This window comes from Quercus suber, unplaced genomic scaffold, assembly GCF_002906115.3.
Source record: "Quercus suber isolate HL8 unplaced genomic scaffold, Cork oak 2.0 scaffold_582, whole genome shotgun sequence".
Taxonomy (NCBI): Eukaryota; Viridiplantae; Streptophyta; class Magnoliopsida; order Fagales; family Fagaceae; genus Quercus; species Quercus suber.
Genome location: NW_027070027.1, coordinates 110787 through 137897, shown reverse-complemented (window position 1 = coordinate 137897; position 27111 = coordinate 110787). Strand labels below are relative to the sequence as shown.

The 27111-nt window shown below is 34.7% G+C and overlaps 1 protein-coding gene across 1 annotated transcript; it reads right to left on the bottom strand.

Moving 5' to 3' along the window:
- Nucleotides 1-242: 242 nt before the first annotated feature.
- Nucleotides 243-17744, bottom strand: LOC112002103 (beta-glucosidase 12). Its single transcript, XM_065764756.1, is given in 14 exon segments — nucleotides 243-504; nucleotides 634-742; nucleotides 880-982; nucleotides 1176-1207; nucleotides 1305-1522; nucleotides 2321-2436; nucleotides 2848-3106; nucleotides 3557-3570; nucleotides 3572-3645; nucleotides 3738-3815; nucleotides 3978-4053; nucleotides 5509-5567; nucleotides 17203-17272; nucleotides 17407-17744. Coding segments are annotated over 14 exon segments (1554 nt in total). The 5' UTR covers nucleotides 17560-17744; the 3' UTR covers nucleotides 243-311.
- Between the last annotated feature and the right edge of the window lie 9367 nt (nucleotides 17745-27111).

The window sequence follows — 27111 nt, the reverse complement described above, 5'->3', positions numbered from 1 at the left end:
GCACAAATGCAACCATTAACAAAAGCCATTTAAATATTCACATAATATTTTTTTTTTAAATGACATCAATTATATTCTTGACACATCATTTTATAAGATTTTTATAGTAAAATTTATAGTAGTTCTAGAATTTTCCTTCTTCTTGGAATTCAAACCAATTGGAGTGTTTTCTATATAGTATAAATATAAAATAATATATTATTTAACAAGCATTTCTGCATTGGAGCCGAGCTCCATACCAATTACATAATTTTAGGAGCATACAAATGAAGAATAAAATATCTTCAATTTATTGAATGCTAATAGATAGTTCATAATTTCAGCATAGTCCATATCTTCTTCTTGAGGAATTTCTTGTACCAACGAGCTGAATGTTTAAGGTATCTTTTATTCCTATTTTTATAATCTACAAAGTTCATTCCAAATCGAATAGTGTAACCAGAGGACCATTCAAAATTATCCAACAATGACCAAGCAAAATATCCCTTAACATTCGCACCTTCCCTATATATACCAAAGAAAGAAGTGAAATCCAGTTAGAATTCTACAATTCTGTGTGTGTGTGTGTGTGGAGAGAGAGAGAGAGAGAGAGAGAGAGAGAGAGAGAGAAAGAGAGAGGGAGATTGCAATTACTTGATAGCCCTAAGAAGATACCAAAGATGGTCACGGTGATACTCAAGTCTTTGTTGGTCAGCAAGGGCTTCCTTAAGCGACAAGGTAGCATTATTGAATTCACTCACTCCTACAAATATAGTTGGGAGAATTTAGCTTCAAATGGAAATCTCATAACTAGCAATAACGCTCCCATTTTTCACGAGCTTGTGGGATAATTAAAAAAAAAAAAAAAAAAACAAAAAATAAGGAGTTAGAGGAAATTACCATTCTCAGTGATGTAAATTAGTGGATCGTGGTACTTCCTCTTTATATAGAGCAAAATCTCTCGAATTCCTTTAGGATAAATATAGAGCCAACTTGAAGCCGTCTGCGATTTTTAAGGGATACTAACATAAGACAACATGATGTGATTATCTTTAATTGCAAGGTAGAATACATATATATATATATATATATAAAGATATTCATCGTATCATTGATATCCAAAAAAAAGGTTGTTTGTTTTTCCTCTAACTACTAGAACGAAAATGTTGATATGTATTTAGCTAGCTAGTGCATACCGCTGGACCAATGAGGATCCCATTCCGTGAAGCTGCAAAGACAATAAAAAGAATGACCTAGTTAGTATTGCCATATTAGATACATAAGAAACTCATAAGCATGGCTGCAAGTGTTGGATTTGTACTTACCGGTAAGATTAGCGGCAGAATCTGTCGTGTAACTTGCTCTATCACAAGCAGGTTGAGGGGCATAAGTTGCATAATAAGCAGTATAGTAGTTTAATCCTATAAAATCAAATGACCCTTTTACCAGCTTGGATTGCTCTTTGGTGAACTTGGGTAATCGGTCTTCAACGAGAAATCGCATGCTATGAGGATAGTAACCATTTGTCAATGGGTCCATACACCTGCAAAAACAATAGAAAATTTTAAAATCAAACTTTTTAATACTTAGGCACTGGAAAAAAAAATTATATATTCTTTGTTAAAATCAAACTTTTTAATACTTAGGCATTGGAAAAAAATTATTTGACTTCTAAAAATGGAAATAGTATTTTGTATCAATGATACTACCACATCATCTGTATTAAAATCTAATAAACAATAGATATGTGTAAAATAGCTACACACTAACACATGTCTTTCATTTATTAGTGAATAGTTATTTTTTGTAGACATGTCTTTCACTTATTATATTTTGATACTGCTAATGTAGTATCATTTGATACCAAATAGCTCCTAAAAATGAGTTAGCCCTCCAAAGTCCAAAGAGTGATTTTTTTATTTTTTCAAACGTTTCAATATCAAATTAGATAACTTTTGTATATTTATTAGATAACTTTTATATTCACTTTACTTTTGAATGGTGACTTATTTTATTTTATTTTTTGAGAAAAACTTATTTTAGTATTTAAAAAAAAAATTCAAGACTTTATCTTTAAAAAACAAAACATATATATAAGTGCTACTTACCCTTAGCAAAATTTCCAGATCTTGCCCCTGACTTCAATACATAATTAATCATTAAGAGATCAAATTTTGATCTTGCCCCTGACTTCAATATACTTTCATCCCATGACAAAAAATCCACATAGAAGAATCTTACAAGAGAAATCTAAGAAACAACACTTAAGCACTTAAGTCTTGCCTAACGATTAAATTATAAAATAAAAAATAAAAAATAAAAAACATGTAGCAGACCTTACCATCCAAGCATGAAATCAAGGGAACGTAGTGCGGCCCCGCGGTCTCTCTTTGTGTGATACAATGGCTTTATCCAGTGACTCGGTAACGTTATCCCTATTGCACCTTTCTGTGCTGCCTGCATGGTGAACATTTTTTTTACACTCAAAGCTTATTCAAGGGATTTCTTATATTTATCTAAGTTAAACTTCGTTATCATTGTCCAAATCAGTTTAGAAATAGCTATTTATGTGGAACTGTATCATTTCAAAAAGAGGAATGCTACAGATACAAACTATTTTACAACAGTTTTACAAATTGTTGTTATGGCTAACTTCTTACTGGTTATCATTTGAGCCTGCCAATGATATCACTTTTTTATTTATCAATAATCACTTACCACATCAGTAGTTTGTAAAATTTTTTGTAAAAAAATTTATATCTCTAGTATTTTCCTTTTGGAAAACCAACCATGTACATTTAGGGTTTTTTTTTTTTTTTTTTTAAAATTAATTATAAATCTAATATGTTAAAATTTTGTAAGTTGAACCTGATATTTTTTCCTGTACACTTCAACAGCGGCTGCATGAGCAAGCAGTTGGTTGTGTGTCACCAAATATGGCTCTGTCCCTGAATTCCCACCAGTGCAATTTAGATTTTGCCAGGCAGAGCATCGACCTGGTGCAAATAATAATCCTCCTGCATAACCATTAGTGCTGAAAGTCCATGGCTCATTTAGTGTGATCCAATGCTTTACCCGATCACCAAATTCCTTGAAGAGAAGTTCCGAATAGTCCCGGAAATCATCACTAAATATTAGATGCATACGTTAGAATAATCGCTAAATAAATTCACTTTTTCTTGATAGCTTAACCTTTTGGGACAAATGGAGACTTGTCTCTCTATTCAATGTCCCATTTTTTTAAAATTAAAAATTTCACCTATTAGGCTCAGCCATTGAATTGGACCCCACTTATTAAAGAGATTTGAAAGCCATATATGAAATTGTTAAAATAATGGTTAAATTTAATAATTTTAGGTTTTGACACAAATGCTAGGTTATAACTTAATATCAATGTCCTCAGTTTTTCTTTTTTCTTTTTAACCCTAAAATGGGAGTCGTTTAGAATCATAATTATGTATGATATAGTTAATATATGTAAAAAATCTATAATTGGATGGAGAAGAGGCATGGATTATTTGGTGAATTATTCTTCTTCTTTTTTGGGTAAATATTTGGTGAATCATTGATCACTTACACAATGTGTGGACTTTAGGAAACCACCATACTCATCTTCTAAAGCTTGGGGAAGATCCCAATGGAAGATTGTTACAAAAGGCTGTATACCTGCATGCATTCAGAAATAGAAAAATAAAGTGTGGATTATAAAATGTAAAATAAGATCTAGATATTTTGGAATTTTAATATTGAATCCTCACCTTTGCGTAGAAGCCTATTGATGAGCTTGTTGTAGTAATTGATTCCTTTCCTATTAACACCACAACTTAGTTTTCCTTCTGAAATTAGTTTCAAAAATGAGATTGTTAAAAACATAATATGGTCACAAAACAATAACCATTCCATACCACCTAAGATGTGTACTTGATGGTACCCATTTTTATGTCATTTTTATTGGATGGATCTAAACTTTTACGGGATTATGAAAAAGATAATCTTACTTGGCAGTACTCGAGACCATGAGATTGAGAATCTGTATGCATCTAAATTCATCTTTTTCATAATCCGAACATCTTTCTGCAATGTATAACCACAAAACATATATAAATTGTTGGAAAAATCTGAAATGAAGATTTCTTATATTGTGATTATCTTGTATTTGGTTAGATATGCTCAATAATTGTTTTAAAAAATGTGGAAACGTAATTGGGCCTTGAAAATGTAGAAAAGTTGTTTATATATATATATATATATATGTATGTATGTATGTATGTATGTATAAATTTAGTGGCAGAACTAGGATTTCAAATTGGGGGCAAAATTTAAAAATAATATTTAAAAGAATAACCTAAAAAATATCAATATTATAACAAAAACTGAACAAACAATTGTAAACAACTATAATTGTTATACAAAATTGTAAACATAAACTATAATTTCTTTTTTCAGACCTAGTTTAATTATCTCAATAGCTCTCGATCATTTTTCATATTTTTTGAAATTATCTTCAAAAAGAGGGATTGTAGAAAGATTTGTAAAATCTACATCGATACGAATTAGTTTAGAATTCAATTTAGATTCATTATTACACTCGTGGTCCTCTATAATGCATGATAATTAACTACAGCTATATATTTCATACCACTAAAATTAAAAATTAAAAATAAATAAATAAACAAAAGTAGTTACTTCATAGTTACTAACAATCAAAAACAAAAGACTAATCCAAATACATAAAATTTAGACATCTAATTTGATTCCTCAAAATAAGATTATAGTGATATATTGGTTTACTTGTATACTTGTTTCACTACCTCGATTGCTTTTTAGAAAAATTGTTGAATTCAACCTTTTCGTTCCTCTATTCTTCAAAGAATTTAAATTTGGATTGATAGAAAAAACCCGTAGTATAAAACAAAATGGTCAAAGAGATGAAGGAGAGAACAATATAGTAAAGGCTTTAGTGTTTGAGTACGGTACAAGGAAAATGGTTATTTTTTAAAAATTATTTTGAATAAAATATAAGGTCCACTATCAATTGAAATTCAGCGAAAAAGAAAAAGTTTTTTCAATTAAAAAAAAAAAAAGTTTTGGATAACATTCAAAATGTGTGGAGAGCTAAAATTGTGGGACAAGATAAAAGTCGGTATAAACAAATGTGATTTTAACTTGGTAAAAAAATGTGGGGTGAATGAAATTAATGAATCCCTCAATGTTGTATTACTGTGTAACGTTTTTCCCTTTTTCTGATGGTCAAAGCTGGTTTCTTGGGCACCTTTTTGTTTTGTTTTTTGTTTTTTGTTTTTTGTTTTTGTTTTTGTTTTTGTTTTTTTGTTTTTTTTTTTTTTCATACTTCAGAATATATACACACACATATATGCGTGTGTGTGTGTTTCTGCGTGCATGGCCACTTGAACCCTCAATTTTCAAACTATGCAATTATGCAAAACTTTGGTAATTAATTACTAATTAATATGAGTGGTTTTATTTCCAATTTTAATTATGAACATGAAACAAAATATATATATATACCTTGTAGCGATGATATTGATTGTTAGCTACATCTCCAGTGCTTCTATCTGTTATCCTTTCTGCAATTTCATTGTAAGTTAATAATGTATTTAGAGAACACCAAAGGATTCTTTTTTCTTTTTTTTTTACTATTTATGAACTAGTAATTAGAGCCATAAGAGAAATGGAACTAGTATTTAAGCCTCTCAAGTCACAACCATAACATATACAAGTTATTTCTAGTTTGGAGTTCAGTTATGGAAGAAAGAAAGGAAGGGAGGAGAAAGTGAAGAAAAATAAATACGAAAAGATAGGAATGTGACATTTTACGTTGTTCTTCTTCCTCTTTCTTTTTTTCTTTTTTAAAAATCAATTGGGGACAAGTATCCTCAAACTCTGTCATAGATCTTGTTAAGTAATCAATATTTAAATAAGTATTATTAATATTATTTTTATATTTATTTAACAGTTTTAACTTATTAATAATGGAGCAAAATCTAAATAACTTATTGTTAAAATTTTTAACAAGATTTAAATATACCTTTATTAATATTATTTTGATATTCATTTAACCTATTAATAATATAGCAAATCTAATAACTTATTGTTAAAAAATTTTAGAATCTTTTAATGAAGTTACCCTAAAATTTTTTAAGAATCTCAATGGTGCTCCCTTTCCACACTCAGTTTTTTTTTAATTTAGCATTCCACACTAAGACAATGAATTCCCTTATGTGGAATTTGGTATGGGAGAATTCACATTACTCTTGGCATCCAGATTCCTGAGAATGTGATTCCTTGCAATTTAGATGCCTAAGAATGTAATTATTCCTATGTTTGGTTTCATTGGGAATCTCTTAAGATTCTTAAGAATGTGAGATGATAATATTTGGTTTATTTCCAGGAATCTTAAATGAATTATTTATTTTTCCCATTCTATCTTTAGATTTGAATGTGAACTACCAAGTCCTTAAAAAAAAAAAATCTTCCTCTAAATAAATAATGAAAAAATATATGTAAGGACTCAGTTTGGATTGACCCTGAGTATGAATGAGTTTTCAGCCCAATCAAGCCCAAACAATAAATTCATAGAGAGTGGGTTAAAGGTTTAGGCGCTAGCCTTCGTTCACCAAGCATGAACTCTCCTTTATAAAAGAAAACACTTAGAGTTTATTTACAACTGGGGGAATGCTCCTCAGCCCGTGGCCGAGGTGACCTTATTTTTCTCTCTTTCTTTCCCCCCCCCTTCTTTACTTTACTTGCTTTTCTTATATAGTCTTCATCTTCCTATCTCCTTCTTCCATCTGTTGATCATCTATTCGCCTCCCTTCTGGCCATCCGTCCCATCAGAGGCCTTATCGGTACTCAAGTGGTTCACTCTGATCAATGTTGCCCTGCTAAGGGGTTATATCCCCATTAATGCGGCTAGAGGGGTTAGGTGAATGCATTAAGTGTAAATGTGACAGCTTGCTCTGGGCTTGTCCCCTCCAAAAATTATCCTTAGTATGCCGAGGACGAAGAGATCCTCGGCGTGGTTCAGAAAAAGAGGCTTTGTCTAACTTAGCCTTGGCTGGTCAGTCCTCCTCGGCGTTGGCCTTGGGCCTACTATGCGATGGGCTGTGGCTTCAGGCCCACGGGCCCCACAATAGCCCCTCAAAACCCTGCTGCACATTCCCCCGAACGGGGAGGAGGGTTTTGATACCTACGGGCTCTCCTAGGCGAATTGCCCCACAATGGTTTGTGCTTAATGCTGGCGACTTTTTGACTGCTCGATGTGCGTTTCTTACGTTTCAAGACTTAATGCGTGCCCACATTAAATTTTGGCGGCACCATGTTTCCTACGTTCAACGGCGTGATGGTAATCGTTCGGTGGGGGTCTCCTGCTTTTATGTGCAGGCAGTTACACCTGGGGAACCTAAGGGGGGGTATAAGTACCTGTTTAAACCGCCTGGTTCCCTCATTTTCTTGCTTACAGCCATCGATGCGTATGACTTGCGTCTGGTTCAACTTGCACTCTTCCTGAAGAGAATCGCCATATTTCTGTAAGTCTTCTTCTTCTAGTGACCCCCAAATTTCCTTGATTTTATTCCTCCTTTTCTTCTTCTGGAACTTTTAGTCGTCTTTGGGGAATGGGTAAATTTAAGAAGTTGGTTGATTCCGACGAGATGATGAACAAGTTCATTGTCGACTATGGGATACCCAATAATGTGAGTTTGAAGTACTGTGAAGAAGGGGAGTGGTACCTTAAAAGGAGAGAGGGTGAAGTCGTAATCTCGATAGTCGCTTTCGTAGAGGGAGGGATGAAAATCCCTATGAGGCCAGTGACCCTCAATTATCTTAGGCATTTTCGCCTGGCTCCTACCCAGTGTGCCGTGAATGTATTTAGGATATTAGGATGTGTAGAAATCTTGAATGAGAAAATGGGGCTGAGACTGACTCACCACGATGTGAACTGGTGCTATAACCTTCATCACCTGAGGGGTAAGACGTACTATATGAAGACAAGGGACGATAGGATTCGTCTCATCCAGTGTCTTCCTGATTCCAACAAGGGGTTGACTCAAGATTTCCTCATAGTGTCGGGGGAGTGGCACAACGGCTTTCATTGCCCAACAGTAGAGGGGGAGCCAGGTAGGACATCCGAAGTAGGAAACAATCGAGGTTTCAATGTTTTCATCTTTATAACCATATATCCACTTTGGTTTATTAACCGTAGGAGTTTCATTTTTCTTTTCGTAGATCCACACGCCTTTGCACGCCATTTCCACCTAGTTAACAAAGCGGATTTGGAAACAGTTCTCAGGTCGAACCTTTTCCTGAATGAACTTGATAACCAGGTCAGAACCGCTCATCAAATCCTCGGATGCGACCCAGCTCAGAAATCATTCCCCATCCCAAAGCACGTGATTAGAGCTCGTGACTCTCGGCTTACGCAGATCACCGTGGTGGAGGATGATTTTGCATTTTTTGAGGGGTCTTATATACCTGAAGGCATTCCACTAGCAGGTCTCTCCTCATCCCAACAAGTAACGGTGGCCGAGGAAGGACTGTCTAAGAAGGCAAGGGAAGTGGTTGAACTGAGTTCTTCCGAGGACGAATATAGTGTGTTCGACCTAGCTGATCAGTCCAAGGACCCCTCTGGTGACCTAGGGGACCCTCATTTGTCCGAAGCCGATCTCCGGTCTCTAAGAGTTAGTACTCAGGCCGAGATGGGTTTAAAAAGACAGCCCCAAATCAATCTTCTTGACCTGTTAGAAGGCGGTTCCAAGAAGGGTGTACCAGGAGAGTCGCAGCCCCAGCCCCTAGCACCTCCGCAACAAATTTTAACTGTGCAAACCAGGTCGTCTTCTGCCCCCACAGTACCAGACCCTCAGACCGAGTCTCATGACCCGAAAAGGAAGAGACTTTCCAAGGGTAAGAAGCCAATGGATGGGAGCAAATCCCATTCCTCGCCCGAGGAGGGTAGACTTCACAAGCCTCCAAAGCAACTGAAGCTCGGTGATCAACGGAAGGGTAAGAAGGCCACCCAGCAGTCCGAGGCTCAAGCCTGGCTGCCCGCTGCCATGCTCCATGATCAGCCCCTGATGGATAACGCGTCGATGCGGGAATCTCAAGGAGCCGAGGGGGTTCTCGTAGCCGAGGCCCTGGAGAAATCTCTTCTTCTTCACACTGACATGGCCGAGCTAAGAAATATGAGTGGGTCAGAGGTTGTCCTTGACCTTAAGAAATACCTAGGCATGGTGGGTCCTTTGGCACCTATTTACTTTATTCGAATTTTGTCGCTTAGTACCTTCCTTTCTTTTTATGGAGTTACTTGTTTTCATTGGCAGGCTATCCAGGCTCTTTTTAGGTTAGATGAGGAGATCGATGGCCAGGGCAATGCCTTAGCGCAAGAGCATGACAAGTTCTTGGAAGCTGCTAATACCCTTAAGAGATCTGAGGCAGACCTAAAAAAGGCGACCGAGGATCTGGAGGAGATGACGAAGGCCAGGGACGCTGCCGCCTCCTACCTAGCCGTGGCCAGGAAACAAGCTGAGGATCAAACTAATCGCTTGCAAGTCGTTGAGGGTCAACTACAGACTGCCAAAGGGGACATTGTCTATATGAGGGAGAAGTTGACCGCGGCAATCCATGAGAAAGGTGTTGCCGAGTATGCCAGGGATGAGGCTGTGAGAGCTAAGGATGAGGCGGTATTTGCAAAAATAGACGCTGAGCGCTCTGTAGAACAGGCAGAGGAGGAGGCTTTCGCAGATGAGGTGGCTAAGACTGAAGCCATCCTTCGGGCTCAAGTTCCTGCGGTGTGCAGGCATTACTGTTCTCAGACTTGGCATGAAGCTCTCAACCAAGCAGGGGTTGATGCCTCATCTGACCTTAGGAGGGAGGATAGGGTATATTACCCTACTGCCATTCGCGAGGCTGCACCTGCTGCTCCCGAGGAGGGGTCCTTATTACCAGCGGTTAAGAGTGACGATAAGACCGCCGAGGATATATCTTTAACTGACCAACCACCCGAGGAGGTTGAGCACCAGAGAACGTTGGGGGGAGTTATAACCGAGGGTCAGGAAATACCACAAGATGTAGCGAGGCTCCCTGCGGACCCTTCGATTTAACGCACTTAGGCCTTGGCCAAAGCCTTTGATTTGCTTATCGAATTAATTTGCATACTAAGTTGAGGGAACTGATATATGACATAGGATAGTTTTGTTTATTTTCTCTTTCATTTCATTTTGTTTCTTGCCTTAGCGGCGTTGTAAGGAAATTGTATACTTTCTGTTTAAGCCGAATGCTTAGTACTTTGCTTCCAACTACAGATATTTTCTTTTGTTTGCTTTACTATAATATTCTGCTCAATATTTGTATTCTATTTTGGAGTTAGTCTCATGAAATCATCTGTTATCCTTTAAATATAAATATAAAGACCGTATCATAGCTTGACTCTAGGTAACGCTTTGGTTTCTCTCCAGATAGTTATTTTCTCCATGGGTTCGAGTCCGAGGACCATGCAACACCCTGGCTCCGTCTAGTACCTCTATTTTTCTGTAAGTATCTAGTTTTCCATTGGGTTCGAGGACCATGCAATACCTTGGTTCTGTCTAGTACTTTTACCTTTCTATAAGTATCTAGTTTTCCACAGGTTTGGGTCCGAGGACCATGCAATACCTTGGTTCTGTCTAGTACTTTTACCTTTCTATAAGTATCTAATTTTCCATAGGTTTGGGTCCGAGGACCATGCAATACCTTGGTTCTGTCTAGTACCCAGGTATAATGGTGTGAATAGTTTTACCATAGGCTTGGGTCCGAGGACCATGCAATACCTTGGCTCTGTCTACCACTTCTATTTTTCTGTAAGTATCTAGTTTTCCCATAGGTTTGAGTCCGAGGACCATGCAATACCTTGGTTCTGTCTAGTACCCAGGTATAATGGTGTGAATAGTTTTACCATAGGCTTGGGTCCGAGGACCATGCAATACCTTGGCTCTGTCTACCACTTCTATTTTTCTGTAAGTATCTAGTTTCCCCATAGGTTTGAGTCCGAGGACCATGCAATACCTTGGTTCTGTCTAGTACCCAGGTATAATGGTGTGAATAGTTTTACCATAGGCTTGGGTCCGAGGACCATGCAATACCTTGGCTCTGTCTACCACTTCTATTTTTCTGTAAGTATCTAGTTTCCCCATAGGTTTGAGTCCGAGGACCATGCAATACCTTGGTTCTGTCTAGTACCCAGGTATAATGGTGTGAATAGTTTTACCATAGGCTTGGGTCTGAGGACCATGCAATACCTTGGCTCTGTCTACCACTTCTATTTTTCTGTAAGTATCTAGTTTCCCCAAAGGTTTGAATCCGAGGACCATGCAATACCTTGGCTCTGTCTAGTACCCAGGTATAATGGTGTGTATAGTTTTACCATAGGCTTGAGTCCGAGGACCATGCAATACCTTGGTTCTGTCTACCACTTCTATTTTTCTGTAAGTAGAGGTTTGTCCTCGGATCGCTTTACTGGAGATGATTCCTCCTTGGGTCAGATTATAATCTTTACACGTGGCATTGATCTCGCCTCCAGCTCGAGGCCCCATCTGTTTCTTTTATGAAGCGCCCATTGTCCGTTCGTGTTCCGCGCTTGACGCTTCGGTGCGCGAAACGCGCCTTCATTAATGTCCTTGTGAATTAACACGAGTCTAACGGTCTACGGCCTCCTTGGAAATTGGTGGCTTCATTATTAGCCCAGCTGATAATTCTCTTTTCAAACTCTGCATGAATTAATTCTTACCAACCCCCATCCCCTATAAAAGGTGGGGAGATGGTTTCTCCACAATCCATGAATCTCTCAACACAAACAGAAAAAATATCTTCTTCCAGCTCCCCAAACCCTTTTAACAACCCCGCCGGAATTGTGACTGGAACTGGCAAAAGCCGGTATGGCCGTAGCCCCTACTAGGCTTTCAGTGCGGCAGAATCTAGGCGTAACCCTGATGGCGCCCTACAAGGTGGCCCAGAGGGATGTTGTTAAAGTACCTAAAATCTCTCCTCGGAGCACACCCCCGACGAAGAAGACGTGCGAATTCACCTCATGGGCGGTGCTCGAGTGTTGCCGTCTCCAACGGCTAACACTAGTGAGGAGTGGAGAGAATCAAGGGAACATCATGGGAGAAGGTATCCCGGAGCCCCTGCATCTACTCCTCTCTTTGTTCCAGCTCCGCCTGGCCGAGAAGGGAGTTGTCGGTGGCCTGGAAACATGATGGCCCTCCCCCTTCTCTGCCTTTTGTCAAGCTCTCCCATTCTCTTTATGCCAATAAAGGGACGGCTTGACACTTCCCACCGGCTAGCTTTTTTAGGGCGGCTCAACCTGGGCCTCTGATTGTAGAAATAGCTGGTGGGATTAACTTGTAAATTTGTTTGTAAAACATGCCTACCTGAGCCTCTGATTGTAATTTGTACTCTTTCTATTTATGAAATAATAATATCAAGATTTCTCTCTTCGCTGTCGCATCTTCTATTTTTTCTTTTTTTTTCTTTTTTTTTTCTCAACCTACTGTAAAACGACTACTTAGAACACTCGCCTGGTACGCCGACTAGCACCCTAATCCTTCCCACAGACGGCACCAATTGTAAGGACTCAGTTTGGATTGACCCTGAGTATAAATGGGTTTTCAGCCCAATCAAGCCCAAACAATAAATTTATAGAGAGTGGGTTAAAGGTTTAGGCGCTGGCCTTCGTTCATCAAGCATGAACTCTCCTTTATAAAAGAAAACACTTAGAGTTTATTTACAATTGGGGGAATGCTCCTCGGCCCGTGGCCGAGGTGACCTTATTTTTCTCTCTTTCTTTCCGCCCCCCCTTCTTTACTTTACTTGCTTTTCTTATATAGTCTTCATCTTCCTATCTCCTTCTTCCATCTGTTGATCATCCATTCGCCTCCCTTCTGGCCATCCGTCCCATCAGAGGCCTTATCGGTACTCAAGTGGTTCACTCTAATCAATGTTGCCCTGCTAAGGGGTTATATCCCCATTAATGCGACCAGAGGGGTTAGGTGAATGCATTAAGTGTGAATGTGACAGCTTACTCTGGGCTTGTCCCCTCCAAAAATTATCCTTAATATGCCGAGAACGAAGAGGTCATCGGCGTGGTTCAGAAAAAGAGGCTTTGTCTAACTTAGCCTTGGCTGGTCAGTCCTCCACGGCGTTGGCCTTGGGCCTACTATGCGATGGGCTATGGCTTCAGGCCCACGGGCCCCACAATATATATAATATATTAATTATGACAAATTCATTAAAACTGTAGTCTAACATTTCAAAATAACAAGTACAATACAAAAATAACTATTTAAATTCTCAAATGCTTTATTCTTAATAATAATTTTTAAAAGAGCTTAATCTATACCTAGCAATAATGGAGGGTCTCCTTCAAGCTTTTTTTTTTCCACACTTGAAACTTAAATAGAACTTTGTTAAAGAATATATCAACAAAGTTGTCTATTTTGTTTATGTTGTTTTGGCGGGAAAAGATAAAGACAAGGGAAAAGATATTGATGATTTGTTTTATATTTTATCTTAATTGTTTAAATGATAAGGAAAAAGGGTTAAAATTGTCAATTTATAAAAAATACAATTTCCTTTAAGCCTGGGAATCTGGATACCCACCTGTTTCAAAGGGAATCAACATTCCTACTAAGAGAGGCTTAAAGGGGGAATTCAGATTCCCCTGGCATCTGATTCTCCAGCATGATTTGCAACCAAATATGAGAATCTTTAGACATTCCTGAGAATCTTAAAACATTACCCCGTACCAAACGCCACATTATATTCAAATTGAGCCATAAAGGGAGAGGTGTTATTATTTTACCAACAATAGTGTCCAATTTCATGCGTTTACTAATTAGTCTATACTAAAATGCCACATTTACTTCATGCATGACTGCCCGAGTCTTTGCTTACTAATGTATCAACCAAATAAATAAATATAAAAGTGAAAGAAAGAGGATTTTCAAAAAAATAAAAAAAAATAAAAAATTCGAAAGAAAGTTTACTAATTTGTCTATACTAAAATGCCACATTTACTTCATGCATAACTGCATAAGTCTTGGCTTACTAATGGGTTTCTGTTAATTAGTTCAACTGATAAAATTTTTGATACTTGAATAGAAGATTTGAAGTTTAATTCTTACTTACACAGATATATCAGCAGGAACGAATGTTATAGGTTGAAACTCTAAATAAAAAAAAGTAAAAAAATAAAAGCTTGGCTTACTAATGTATCAACCAAGAAAATAAATAAAAGTGAAAGAAAGAGAATCTTGGCTTACTAAATAAGACTATCGGTGTTGGGCCCTGAATTTTCACACACTAACAAATACTATTAATAACAACAAGTTGGATCATTAGCTTTACGACCCATAAACAACCATAAACAAGAAGATCAAATGACATTTAAAAATAATAGTAATTCGACAGTTGGAGAAGATGAAATTTGAATTGTGAATAGGAAAAAGTTTGGATCCAAACTTGTTTAGAGTCCAATGCTCTAATCACTGTTAGAAAGATATGACATGCGTCCTGTCATGTGCAATGCACATGACTCAGTTGGCTGAGCTAAGTTAGTCACACACATTACACTTTCGAATATCTCTTTTAGAAATATTGGCAAATGTCAACCAGTTAAGCTACAAAGGTTTTGACTAAATACACAACATTAAGATCCTCTAGATAGAATAAATTATTTCATGGTTAAAATTAAATATTACACCAAAATTTTTATAAGCTAGAACATGGTCTGCATGAGCTTTACAATACTAATTTGGCCCACAGGTTTTGACAATCTACAAAAGATCTGGCAAGCAAGAGCGAGGACTCTAGCCTCCCAGAGCTAGTTCAGCAGAAAAAGTGAAATCCAGTGTAAAACAGGAAGTAAAAAGAATTTTGTACTGCCACTATTTGTACAGAGAATTGAGCTACTATTTTGCTTGGTCATGCTTTGATCCAAGTCCTTCTAAACTCCTAATCCTAAATCCTCATAGTTATCTCAATTTTCGAGCCTCATATCAACCCACATAGTGTTTTTTGTTTTTTCTCTTTTTTTTTTTCAAGTAAGAAAAACGATATTCTTCCTTTGAAATGGATCAATTTTGATAATAAGATGGTTAATGAGTCTAATTCAAATTCAAATACATTTAAAAATAGGCTACCAAATATCACTCCATTAATTCTTTCCAAACCATCCGTTACAAATCAATGATTTAAAAGTAATGTTACAGTCACAAATTATTTTATAACATTTTTACAAAATGTTGATGTAGTCAATCTCTTATTGGATTTCATCTAAACCCACCATTAATATCACTTTTTCATTTGCCAATAATTACTCACTACATCAGCAATTTGTAATTTTTTTTGTAAAATAGTTTGTATCTCTAGCATTATTTATGATTTAAATTGTACTAGAGAAAATGCTATAGATATAAACTTTTTTACAAAAAAATTTACAAACTGCTGATTTAATAAGTAGTTATTGGTAAATGAAAAAATGATATTAGTGGTGGGTCCAAATAAAAATTAATAAGAAGTTGGCCACAACAACAATTTGTAAAAATGTTGTAAAATAATATGTGGCTATAGCTTTACTCACTTTACCCGTTGTACATACCGTGAGTTTAGTTGATTTGTTCTAATTGTAAATCCTTTTGAGATGATTTATTGTAATCGTAAATCAATCCCTACAATTTAGGGAATTGTGTGTGTAATCTTTATTATAAAATATAAATACTATAGTGAAACAGGTAGAACATTTTTACAACAAAGCTATTATTATTTCTCATTTGGGTTCACCACTTAAATCGCTTTATTACCAACCATTATTAGCTTACTACCTAAGTTTTATTGTGAAATTTTTGAAAATATTTTGTTCGTACCATCATTCTTATAGATACAAGACAAAAACACACCTCATTGTGGGTGGAATCCTACCCAACATAATCTCCATATTTTGTATGCTTTTAAATTTTGTAATTCATAATAAATTTTATAAATCTAGAAGTTTATAGACTATTAGAGCACCCACAGTAGATGTGAGATATGTGCCAAATGCTAAATATTTGGCACATATCCCACACCAAACACAAAAAACAGCTCCATAAGATGTTGCATATGTGCCAAAATTATACCATTTGTGTCCGTACCGTTGCAAATTCGCGACAGTACGGACAGATGTGGTAGACCAAAATAATGTTTTTTATTTGGCTTTCTATCTCCTCTCACTTCTGGTCTTGATTTTTTCTCTCTCTTCTCCCATCAGACCCAGCTCTTCCCTTAACAGAGAAAGAACAAAATGACACACTCCACATCTTCATGGGCGAGGCCACTTCGATCGGATCATCGCCATCTCATCACCGTCGGAGGCACAAGCAACATGGGCGAGGCCACTCCGATCGAATCATCGCCATCGTCATCGCCGTCAAAGGCGCAAGCGGCATGGGCGAGGCCACTCCAATCATCGCCATCGTCATCGCCATTGTCATCGCCGCTCCGATCTCGCCGATCTCTCTCTCTCTTTTTTGGTGGTTGGTTGTTTTGATTGTTGCTGGTTGGTTGATTTTGGTTGATGGTGGTAGGTTGGTCGGGTTGTGGGTGTGAGATTTGGGATGGGTATGAGATTTTGGTTGTTGGTGTTTTTTTTGGTGTAGGGACTAATATTGGTTGTAGTTTTTTTTTTTTTTTTTTTTTTTAGTAGCAGTGGCTGATATTGGTGGTCGGTGGTTGATCTATGGGGGTGGCCGGTGGTTGTGGGCTATGGCGATTGATCTGCGGTGTGGGTTGTTGTTGCTGTTGCTGTTGTTGATGATAATGGGGGAAGGGATAATATATTATTTTAACGTGTAGTAAATATTATTTTAATGTATAAAATTGAATTATAAAACATCTGATAAATGAGATGTTGTAAAATGATGTGGTAAAATAATAAAGTAGGCATTTGGTGTGGCAAAATGGCATAATTTTTGCACCAGCTGCTACGGATGCTCTTATGTTACTCAAAATTTTTAATAACATGATAGTCCGTACATTGATGAATCTAAATAAAAGTTTAATAGTGAAATGAATGAAATGGAGAAGACTTGAATTAATATTTTCCAAAATTAAATTTCATCATAATATTGTATAATATTTCACTAGTAATTCATACTTTCAAGTTTCATATTGTTGGAGAGAGAGAAAGAAAGAGACCTGGATGTTCATGAGTGTAGGTGTCCCATATACTTGGTCCTCTACCATCTTCTTTTGCTGCACCTTCATACTGGAAATTTGAAAGAACACACATGTGCACATAATAATATTGATCATATGCTTCACATCCCAGGACATTTGAAACCCAAAAAAAAAAAAAAAAAATGATACAAATTAACATAGAGAAAATAGAGACTTAGTTACCTGGTAAGACGCTGATGCTGTCCCAAAAATAAAACCTTTGGGAAAAATGGTCCGGCTGAATGAAGTGTCATGACTTGATGAAACAGCAATGACATTAGTCAATAAGGCAAGAAGAAGTAGGAGGCCTAAGTCTGGATAGCCTCGAAATGCCATAATTGATTATGGCATTTCGTGAAGCACTAGGTATAATCTGCTGGTTTTTATAGAGGAGCATTACATAATCTAATTTATTTAGAAAAGAAAAAGAAAAAGTAGAGATGAAAGGAAAAAAAAAATGGAGAAGGACATGCTAATGTAAGTGATCATAGCTGTCCTTCAACTGAATGTTTGACATTGTACTTGCCACATAGAATTATAGATATCCTCCAAGTTACAAACTTTGACCATCCACATTAACTCATGAAAAAATTGATCTATTTTAGCATAAAATTTTATTTTTTCTATTTTATTTTTAATCATGTTTTCAAAACACCCATATTTTAATTTTTATAATTGTCTATCTCTTCATACTCTATTAAGATAAGAATGGGATTAGAAGATATAATCTGTCATCCACTTATCTACTTAGTAAGACTTATTTAAGTAAGTCTTGATTTAGTATTTATTTTTTGGCCTTTAGGGCATTCAAGTACATGATTGCCAAAATAAGTCGGAGAGCCTCTTCTCCAAAAATAAACTAGTAGACAAGAACTTATTAGTTTGGATTGCTTTTTTGTGAACTTGGGTAATCGGTCACCAATGAAAGAGAGAGATGAGCTATTGCACTTACTTGATAGCCCTATGAAGATACAAAAGATGTTTATGGTAATAGTCAATTCTTTGGGGGTCAACATGGCTTCCTTGAGTGACAAGGTGGCATTATTGAACTCATCAATTCCTACAAATATAGTTGGGGGAAAGTTTCAAATGGAAATCTAATAACTACCAATAGCATTCCAATTTTTCATGACCTTCTGGGATAATAAAAGAAAAAATAAGTTAGAGAAAATCACCATTCTCGGTGATGTAAATTAGTGGATTGTGGTACTTCCTTTTTATGTAGAGCCAAATATCTTGAAATCCTCTAGGATAAACATGGAGCCAACTTGAAGCAGCCTGCAATTTTTTAGGGATACTAACATAAGGCCAAAACACAATGTGTTTATATTTAATTGCAAGATAAAAGATTAAAAAAAATTAAGATATTCATGATGTCAATAATATAGCATCAATCATATTTATAATTATTTAGTACCATCAATATACTAAAATAAAAATGTTGTTTGTTTTTTTTTTCCCCCCCTCTAACTACTAGAACATACCGGTGAACTAATGGGGATCTCATTCCCTGATGCTGCAAAGATGAGAAAAAAAAAGGGTCATGAGCACGGCTTCAGGTTTTGAATTTGTACTTACTAGTAAGATTAGCACTAGAATCTGTCGTGTAACTTGCTTTATCACCAGTTGGTTGAGAGGCCTAAGCTGCATAATAAGTAGTATGGTAGTTTAATCCTATAAAATCAAATGGCCCCTTTTTATAGATGAACAATGCTAGAAATACAAACTATTTTACAAAAAACTTTACAAATTGCTAATATAGTGAGTAATTATTGGTAAATGAAAATGTAATATTAATGGTGGGTCTAGATGAAAATCAATAAGAGATTGATCACATTAACATTTTATAGATTATATATATAAAAAGTTATCGATATCAAATTAGATAACTTTTGTATTATTGTATATTTATTAGAATTTATATCAATAACAAGGATTGTTTTGTAGACGTAGATATTTTATATTCACTATACTTATGAATAATGACTTATTTAGTTTTTTTGTTTTAAAAAATCAAGACTTTATCCCTTTTTTTTTTTGAGCTAAATGATAGAATCAAGACTTTATCCTTAAAAACAAAACAAACAAAACATATATATAGGTGTTTCCTACCCCCAAGCACAATTTTCGGATCTTGCCCCTGACTTCAATATATAATTAATCAATGGCAGATCTACTTTTGATTTTTGTTTTCATTTGGGTTGAGAAATTTTGTGATTCTACTGCCATAAATTATTTTACAAACTATTGATGTGACAAATTTTTACTAGTTCTAATATGAGTTTACCACTAACATCACATTTTTGCTTACTAATAATTATTTAGAAAAGTGGGTTCCAGTTAACTCAACTGGTAAAATCTCTGATGTTTGAATAAGAGATCGGAAGTTCAATCCCTACTTACACCAAAAACCGATTGATGTCTTAGTTTGATGATAAATAATTATTATCAAGAACAGACGCTATAAGTTAAAAAATCTCTCAAAAATAATAATTATTATTATTTGGAAAATGCTAAAGTCACATTAACAGTTCATAAATTTTTTGTAAAATAATTTGTGTATGTAGCATTACTCTTTGTCGTTTGGACAGGATTAACAAATTGTACATATTTTCCAAACAACCACCAAAAAAAAAAAAAAAAAAAAAAAAAAATTGTACACACTAATTACGTCCCTCAAACAGAAAGGATATATATATATATATATATTGGAAGACTCAAACGGAAAGGATTAAATTATAAAATGTAAAATAAAAACCATCAAGCAGAATTGGAGTTACAGGTTCTGGTAGAAGATATGGACCATACGGCGCTATATTTGGTTAATTAAAATTATCTCTACTAACTTCTTCTCAAAAAAAAAAAAAAATTCTACGTTTTTTTCGTTTTACTTTATTTGGTTAATATTAATTAAAATTAATTAAAATTATCAGGCGGTATAGGTAGAATAGATGCCATATCTAGCAGTGCCAAGAGATCACCCTCCTACATTCATTTGAATTTTTATATTTTCTTCAGTTTTCTAAAGTGCATGAAATATATTGACTAGGACTTCTAAGTATTATGAATTTATGATTCATATTGCTTGTTGGAAGTGGCCTGTTGGGAGAAATCGCCTTCCTACATATATTTGGATTTATATGTAGTCTTTTTACAACTAAATTGCGTAAGCCTTAATTTTCTTTTAATTCTCTAGATTTGTGTTCCTATTACAGCAAAAATGGTCTATACTACCCATTGTTACCTAAAGCAATCCACATTCATTGACTACCATATATCTCAACCCCTACACTTAAAAGATTTTTTGTTTAAAAAAAAAAAAATTTGATAGATAAGACTCTGAATTTGTGTTGGGTTTCCCCTGTTCGGGTTTATTTTGCTTTAGGATGGTCTTTGTGGTTTAGAGGTTTGATGGTTTGGTTGTTTCAGTTGTAAGGTCTAATGGCTTAGACTTTGTAAAGATTCAAATTGACATATATATACTATCAAAAATTAAAATTACGGTAACGTAATACACAAGTTAATTAATAAGGAGTATACAAAAGTAGAAATAAAAATCATTAAAAATAAATAATTAAACTTGTACTGGATCTTTCAAAAATGTTATTAATAAAGTTTTAATAGGAATATATTTTTAATTAATTGAAATATTTAGAATTAAAGTTTCATTTAAGGCTAGTTACCTCAGAAATTTCATTTAACAAATTATTTTTAGAGAGAGAGAGATATAGGGAAACCATTATTGCAACATTGGACTTCTACATAATATTATTATAGTGTTGGGCTAACTTAATTGAGTTTGAAATTATGGGCTCATATACAATTTATTGAGGCCCATACATGCTAGGTCAATGGGCCTAAACATACATGTTCTCTCTACCATAACCATCCTCGTCAAGTTCAACCCATTCGGAATCAAGGCCTAGAAAACTTCAGTGTTTTGTGATCATTATGACATCATTATTGAAAAAAAGAAAAAGAAAAAGAAAGTGATATTGGTACCATCCAATGTGACTAAAAAATTAAATAAATAAAAAACCACCAAATATGACAATTGTAAGATTATATGTGACGTTGGTGCTGGCCAGTGTGATGTTAAAACGATCTAATATTATTAAAAAAAAAAATATATATATATATATATATATATAATGGTGCGGTGCGATTTTGGGTCATTTTTAGCACTGCACTTTGCGGTGCGGTTTAGCTAAAACCATAACTGCACCGCACCTTATTTTTGCGGTTACTTGTGCGGTGCGGTATGGTGTGGTGCAGTTTAAAGTTTAGCCAAAATCATAACCGCACCGCGCCTCATTTTTGCGGTTATATATGCGGTGCAGTTTGAATGATTTGAAGTTTGTATATTTTTCAAATTTTAGGCTTTTTCTACCCAGCCCAAAACTAATTTTTCCTTTGTTTTGATCCAAGTTTTAAACTATTAAGCTAGTTTTTTCTTTATTTTGGGCTAACTTTCCTAATCAACACTTGCTAGGGTTATCAAACTATTTTTTATTTTTTTTAACTAGGGTTATTAAAGTATTAATAATATATTTAATATTAAAAATAATTAAATGTATTAATATATAGAGAGGATGTAGTGCGGAGAGGTTTGTGCGGTTTTCTTATTATAAAATCGCAAACCATATTGCACCATGCGGTGTGGTGCGGTGCACTATTATTTGCGGTGCGGTACGGTGCACTATTACTTGCGGTGCACTATTACTTGCAGTACAGTGCGGTTATGTCATTTTGCAGGCGGTTTTAGTGTAGTTTTTGCGGTTTGTGCGGTTTATGCAGTTTTGTGAACACCCCAAGTTTCAGTTGTGAGGTCTAATGGCTTAGACTTTGTAAAGATTCAAATTGACATAGATATACTATCAAAAATTAAAATTACGGTAACATAATAAACAAGTTAATTAATAAGGAGTATACAAAAGTAGAAATAAAAATCATTAAAAATAAATAATTAAACTTGTATTAGATCTTTCACAAATGTTATTAATAAATTTTTAATGGGAATATGTTTTTAATTAATTGAAATATTTAGTATTAAAGTTTCAATTAAAGCTAGTTACCTTAGAAATTTCATTTAACAAATTATTTTTAAAGAGAGATAGAGATATAGGGAAACCATCATTGCAACATTGGACTTCTACATAATATTATAAAAGTGTTGGGCAAACTTAATTGAGTCTGAAATTATGGGCTTATATACAATTTATTGAAGCCCATACATGCTAGGTCAATGGGTCTAAACATACATGTTCTCTCTACCATAACCATCCGCGTCAAGTTCAACCCATTCGGAATCAAGGCCTAGAAAACTTCAGTGTTTTGTGATCATTATGACATCATTATTGAGAAAAAAAAAATGATATTGGTACCATCCAATGTGACTAAAAAATTAAATTAAAAAAAAAAACCACCAAATATGACAATGGTAAGATTATATGTGAGGTTGGTACTGTCCAGTGTGATGTTGAAACTATTTAATATTATTAAAAAAAAAATTAAAAAAAAAACTATCAAATGTGACAATGGTATGATCATATATGACAAATTTGACAATGAAATCATTGAATATAACAAAAGTACCGTAATATATGATGTTGGTACTGCATAATGCGACGATGGAACTATCAAGTGTGAGTAAAATATAATGAAATTCTCGAATGTAACAAAAGTATGGTTAAATGTGATGTTCGTAAACCTCATGTGACAATGAAACTATCAAATGTGAGAAAAAAATAAGAGAACTACTAAATGTGACAAAAATACAATTATATGTGATATTGGTACTATCCAATGCGAAGATAGAACTATCAAATGTGAGAGGAAAAAAAAAAAAAAAAAAGAGAAGGAACCACCAAATGTGACGAAAGTACGGTCAAATGTAATATTGATATGGCCTCATGTAACAATTGGAAAATTATCAACGTGTGAGAAAAAAAAATAGAANGGCCATTTGGTCTCTATGTGTTAGAGAATGGCACAAACCAGTGACTCCCTATCACTCCTTTCTGTGCTGCCTGCATGGTGAACATTTTTTTACACTCAAAGCTTATGCATGAGATTTCGTATATTTATCTAAGCTAAACTTCATTACAGTTGTTCAAATCAGTTTCAGAAATTGCTATTCATACGGTTTTGTATCATTTGTAAACCAAGTTTAACCAACCTCGTACATTTAGGGGTTTTTCTTTTTTAAATGATAAATTTGATATAGTTACAATGGATAGGGGATTTAAATTCTTGACGTCTCCAACAGAGACACCAGGAGATATAAGTTGAGCTACAAGGCTCTTGGCGTACATTTAGTATCATTTAGTGTAACTTGAAAATATTTGGTTTTAATATTTTAAAGTTTTGTAAGTCAAACCTGAATTTTTTTTTTTTTTTTTGGGTACACTTCAACAGCGGCTGCATGAGCAAGCAACAGGTGGTGTGACACCAAATCCTCTGTTATTGAATCCCCACCAGTGCAATTTAGATTTTGCCAAGCAGAGCATCGACCTAGTGCTAATGATCCTTCTGCATAACCAAGATTACTATAGCTCCATGGCTCATTTAGTGTGATGCAATGCTTTACCCAATCACCAAATTCCTTGAAAAGAGAAGTTCGGCAAAGTCCCGAAAATCATGATCACTAAATATTAGATGCATATGTTAGAATAACATTTGGGGACAAATAGTGACTTACTTTTTTATTTTTAACCCTAAAAATAAAGTTTGAATTATAAAATGTAAAATAAGTTAATGATATTTTGGAATTTTAATATTGAATCTTAACCTTTGCCCAGAAGCCTATTGATCGATCACTTAGTTTTCCTTCTGAAATTAGTCCCAAAAATGAGATTGTTAGGAACATAATGGGGTCACAAAACAATAGCCAGTGCATTCCAATTTCCAACCTAAGATGTGTACATGATGGTACCCATTTTTATGTCCTTTTCAATGTATGGATCTAACATTTTATGTGATTATGAAAAGGATCATCTTACTTGACAATACTCGAGACCATAAGATGGAGAATCTGTATGCATCTAAATTCATCTTTTTCATAATCTGAACATCTTTCTGTAATGTATAATCACAACATATATAAATTGTTAGAAAAATCTGAAATGAAAATTTCTTATATTGTGATTATCTTGTATATGGTTACACATGCTCAACTATTAGTAAAAACTATGTGGAAAATATAAATGGGCCTTGAAAATGTAGAAAAGTCAAAACTGTGTCATATTATTGTGTAACTATTTCGCCCTTTTCCCATTGTCAATGCTATTTTTCGGGAGATCTTTTTTATTTTTCTTACAACTTTTACCATAACTATCTTATGTGTTAGACTGTGACTAACTACCTGTATATTTCATATGAGCTCACTACTTTTTCTTCACCACTCACAGTCTGCTACATGAATAGTTGTGATACAACTTGTGTCATTTTATGTGGTCTTACAATTTTTCAAATCCTTCATAAAGGACAAAGCATTTATGAGGGTTCCATATACAAAAAACTAATACTTGGAAACCAAACTATGCAATTTCCCTATTAAAAAAATAAAAAATAAACTATGCAATTGTGCTACAAGACTCTTACTAATTAATTGCTAATTAACATGGGTGGTTTTCTTTCCAATTTTTATTATGAAGTATGAACACGAAACAGCATATATACCTTGTAGTAATGATATTCATTAGCTACATCTCCACTGCTTCCATCCTTTATCCAATCTGCAATTTCATTGTAAGTTAATATCGTATTTAGAGAACATCAAAGGATTTTTTTTTTCTTTTACTATTTAAGAACTAGTAATTAGACCGCTACGTATTATTAGCGTAATGATTACTCTACAAATATAAGTGCTTGAGGAGTGTAGAAGAGGTAAGAGCCTAAATTCAAGTCTCTATAATAGAGTTTCATATACATATGTTGGGCTTTTGTGGAGCCTAGTTGTGTTTGATCCGGTTGACGACCTGACCCGACCTAAATAATGTTGTGTGGCTTTTAATGAGAGATTTTATGAGGCTTAGTCCATGGAGCAGAGGCTTAGTCGTGTGCACAGGATGTAGAAAACATAGTTTTGGTGATTAGGGTTTGTTGTTGTAGTTTTTAAGAGAAAAAAAATTGTACAGCCGCATTTTGTATTTTTTTTTCCTGATAATAGTGACATTCCTACAACTCCGTGGATGTAGGCAAACTGCCGAATCACGTAAATATTGTCTTGTGCGTGTGATTGCTTTTCTTTGGCGTGTGTTTTTTCTATTTTTTTTGTTTCTCACAGGTTGTGATTTTCGGGTTAATTCCCTACAACATATACACTTATCTTGACATTATCTTGATACTTTTTAACTTAATAATAATGGGAAAAAAAAAATCTAAATAACTTACTGTTATATTATCTTGATATATTTTTTTAATTTTATTAAACAATTTGGTGATGAATATTTTCATCGCCAAGTCATTTGGCGCCCCAGGTTGGTATGTCTTGGGAAGAAAAATAAATACCAAAAGATTTGGGAATGTAAAGTTGTACATTTTACGTTGTTGTTCTTTCTTTTTCTTTTTTATGAAAAAAAAAAATCAATTTTCTGTATAAGTATCCTCAAAGGCTCAAACACCGTCATAGTCTCATAGATCTAGTTGAAAAAAAAAAATGGTGTAGATATTGTTGGGTAACCAATATTTAAATAAAAATTATTAATATTATCTTGATATTTTTTAACTTAATAATAATGTAACAAAATCTAAATAACTTATTGTTATATTATCTTGATATATTTTTTTAAAATTATTAAACAAGTTGATGATGAATATTTTCATCGCCAAGACATTTGGCGACCCAGTTTGGTATGTCTTAGGAGATGATATAGTATGTATAGTGACGAAAAATTTTGTCATTATAGGTATTTTTTGTTGTAGTGCATCCATTACAAATCAATGATTTAATTTGTAATAGTTGTACATTCCTTGAGTTTATTTGATTTGTTCTAATTGTAAATCCCTACAATTTATGGAATTGTGTGTGTAATCTTTACTATAAATACGAGTAATGCACAAAATAGTTTTACAACAAAGCTAATACTAGTTTTCATCTCTGTCCACTATTTATATCGCTTTATTACCAACCATTATTAGCTATCCACTTAGGTTTTATTGTAAAATTATTGTGTTCATAGGTTAATAATCTCCTTATTTTGTATTTCTTTAATTTTATTGATTCGTGTTACTCAAAAGTGAACGGTTTTAGACCTCTTAACACACAACCAAATTGAGTAGCCTAGTTAATTAGCCAAGTTGTTACTTAGTCAAATTAAACAATTCTAGGTTAAAACAATCAAACAATCGTATCAAGAATATATAGCAGTGGAATAATAAATAACACAAGATATGATCACCCAGGAAAACCAAACTGGTAAAAAACCTGGGGAGGATTTTACCCACTGATCCTCAAGGCAAAACTGAATTCACTATGAAAGAATTGAAGTTCATACAAAAAGACTTACAAGCTCCCCGCTTGAATTCCTAATGCTACCTACAAGTAGAACTTACTGACACGACCCCGTGCAAGCTCCGAATCCACGGACTCCTTCTTTCTTGAATTCTTCAATCAGCTACAAGCACCCACGCTTGATATTCTTTAAGCTTCAATGGTAGTAACCTAGTTGATCATCAAGATGTTGAAGTAATCTCTATCTTGAAAACCCTAAGTTTTGTGTAAAGGAAAGCTCCTCTAGATCTCACAAGAGATTTACACAAAATAGCAATGTATGAGCAACAATACAACTGGAGCAACTCTAAAAACGTGGCTAGGTTTTTGCCTTATATACCTAGGGCAAAAACATAAAACCCTAAACGTTTAATGAGTTAGGGTTGAGTTAGAAA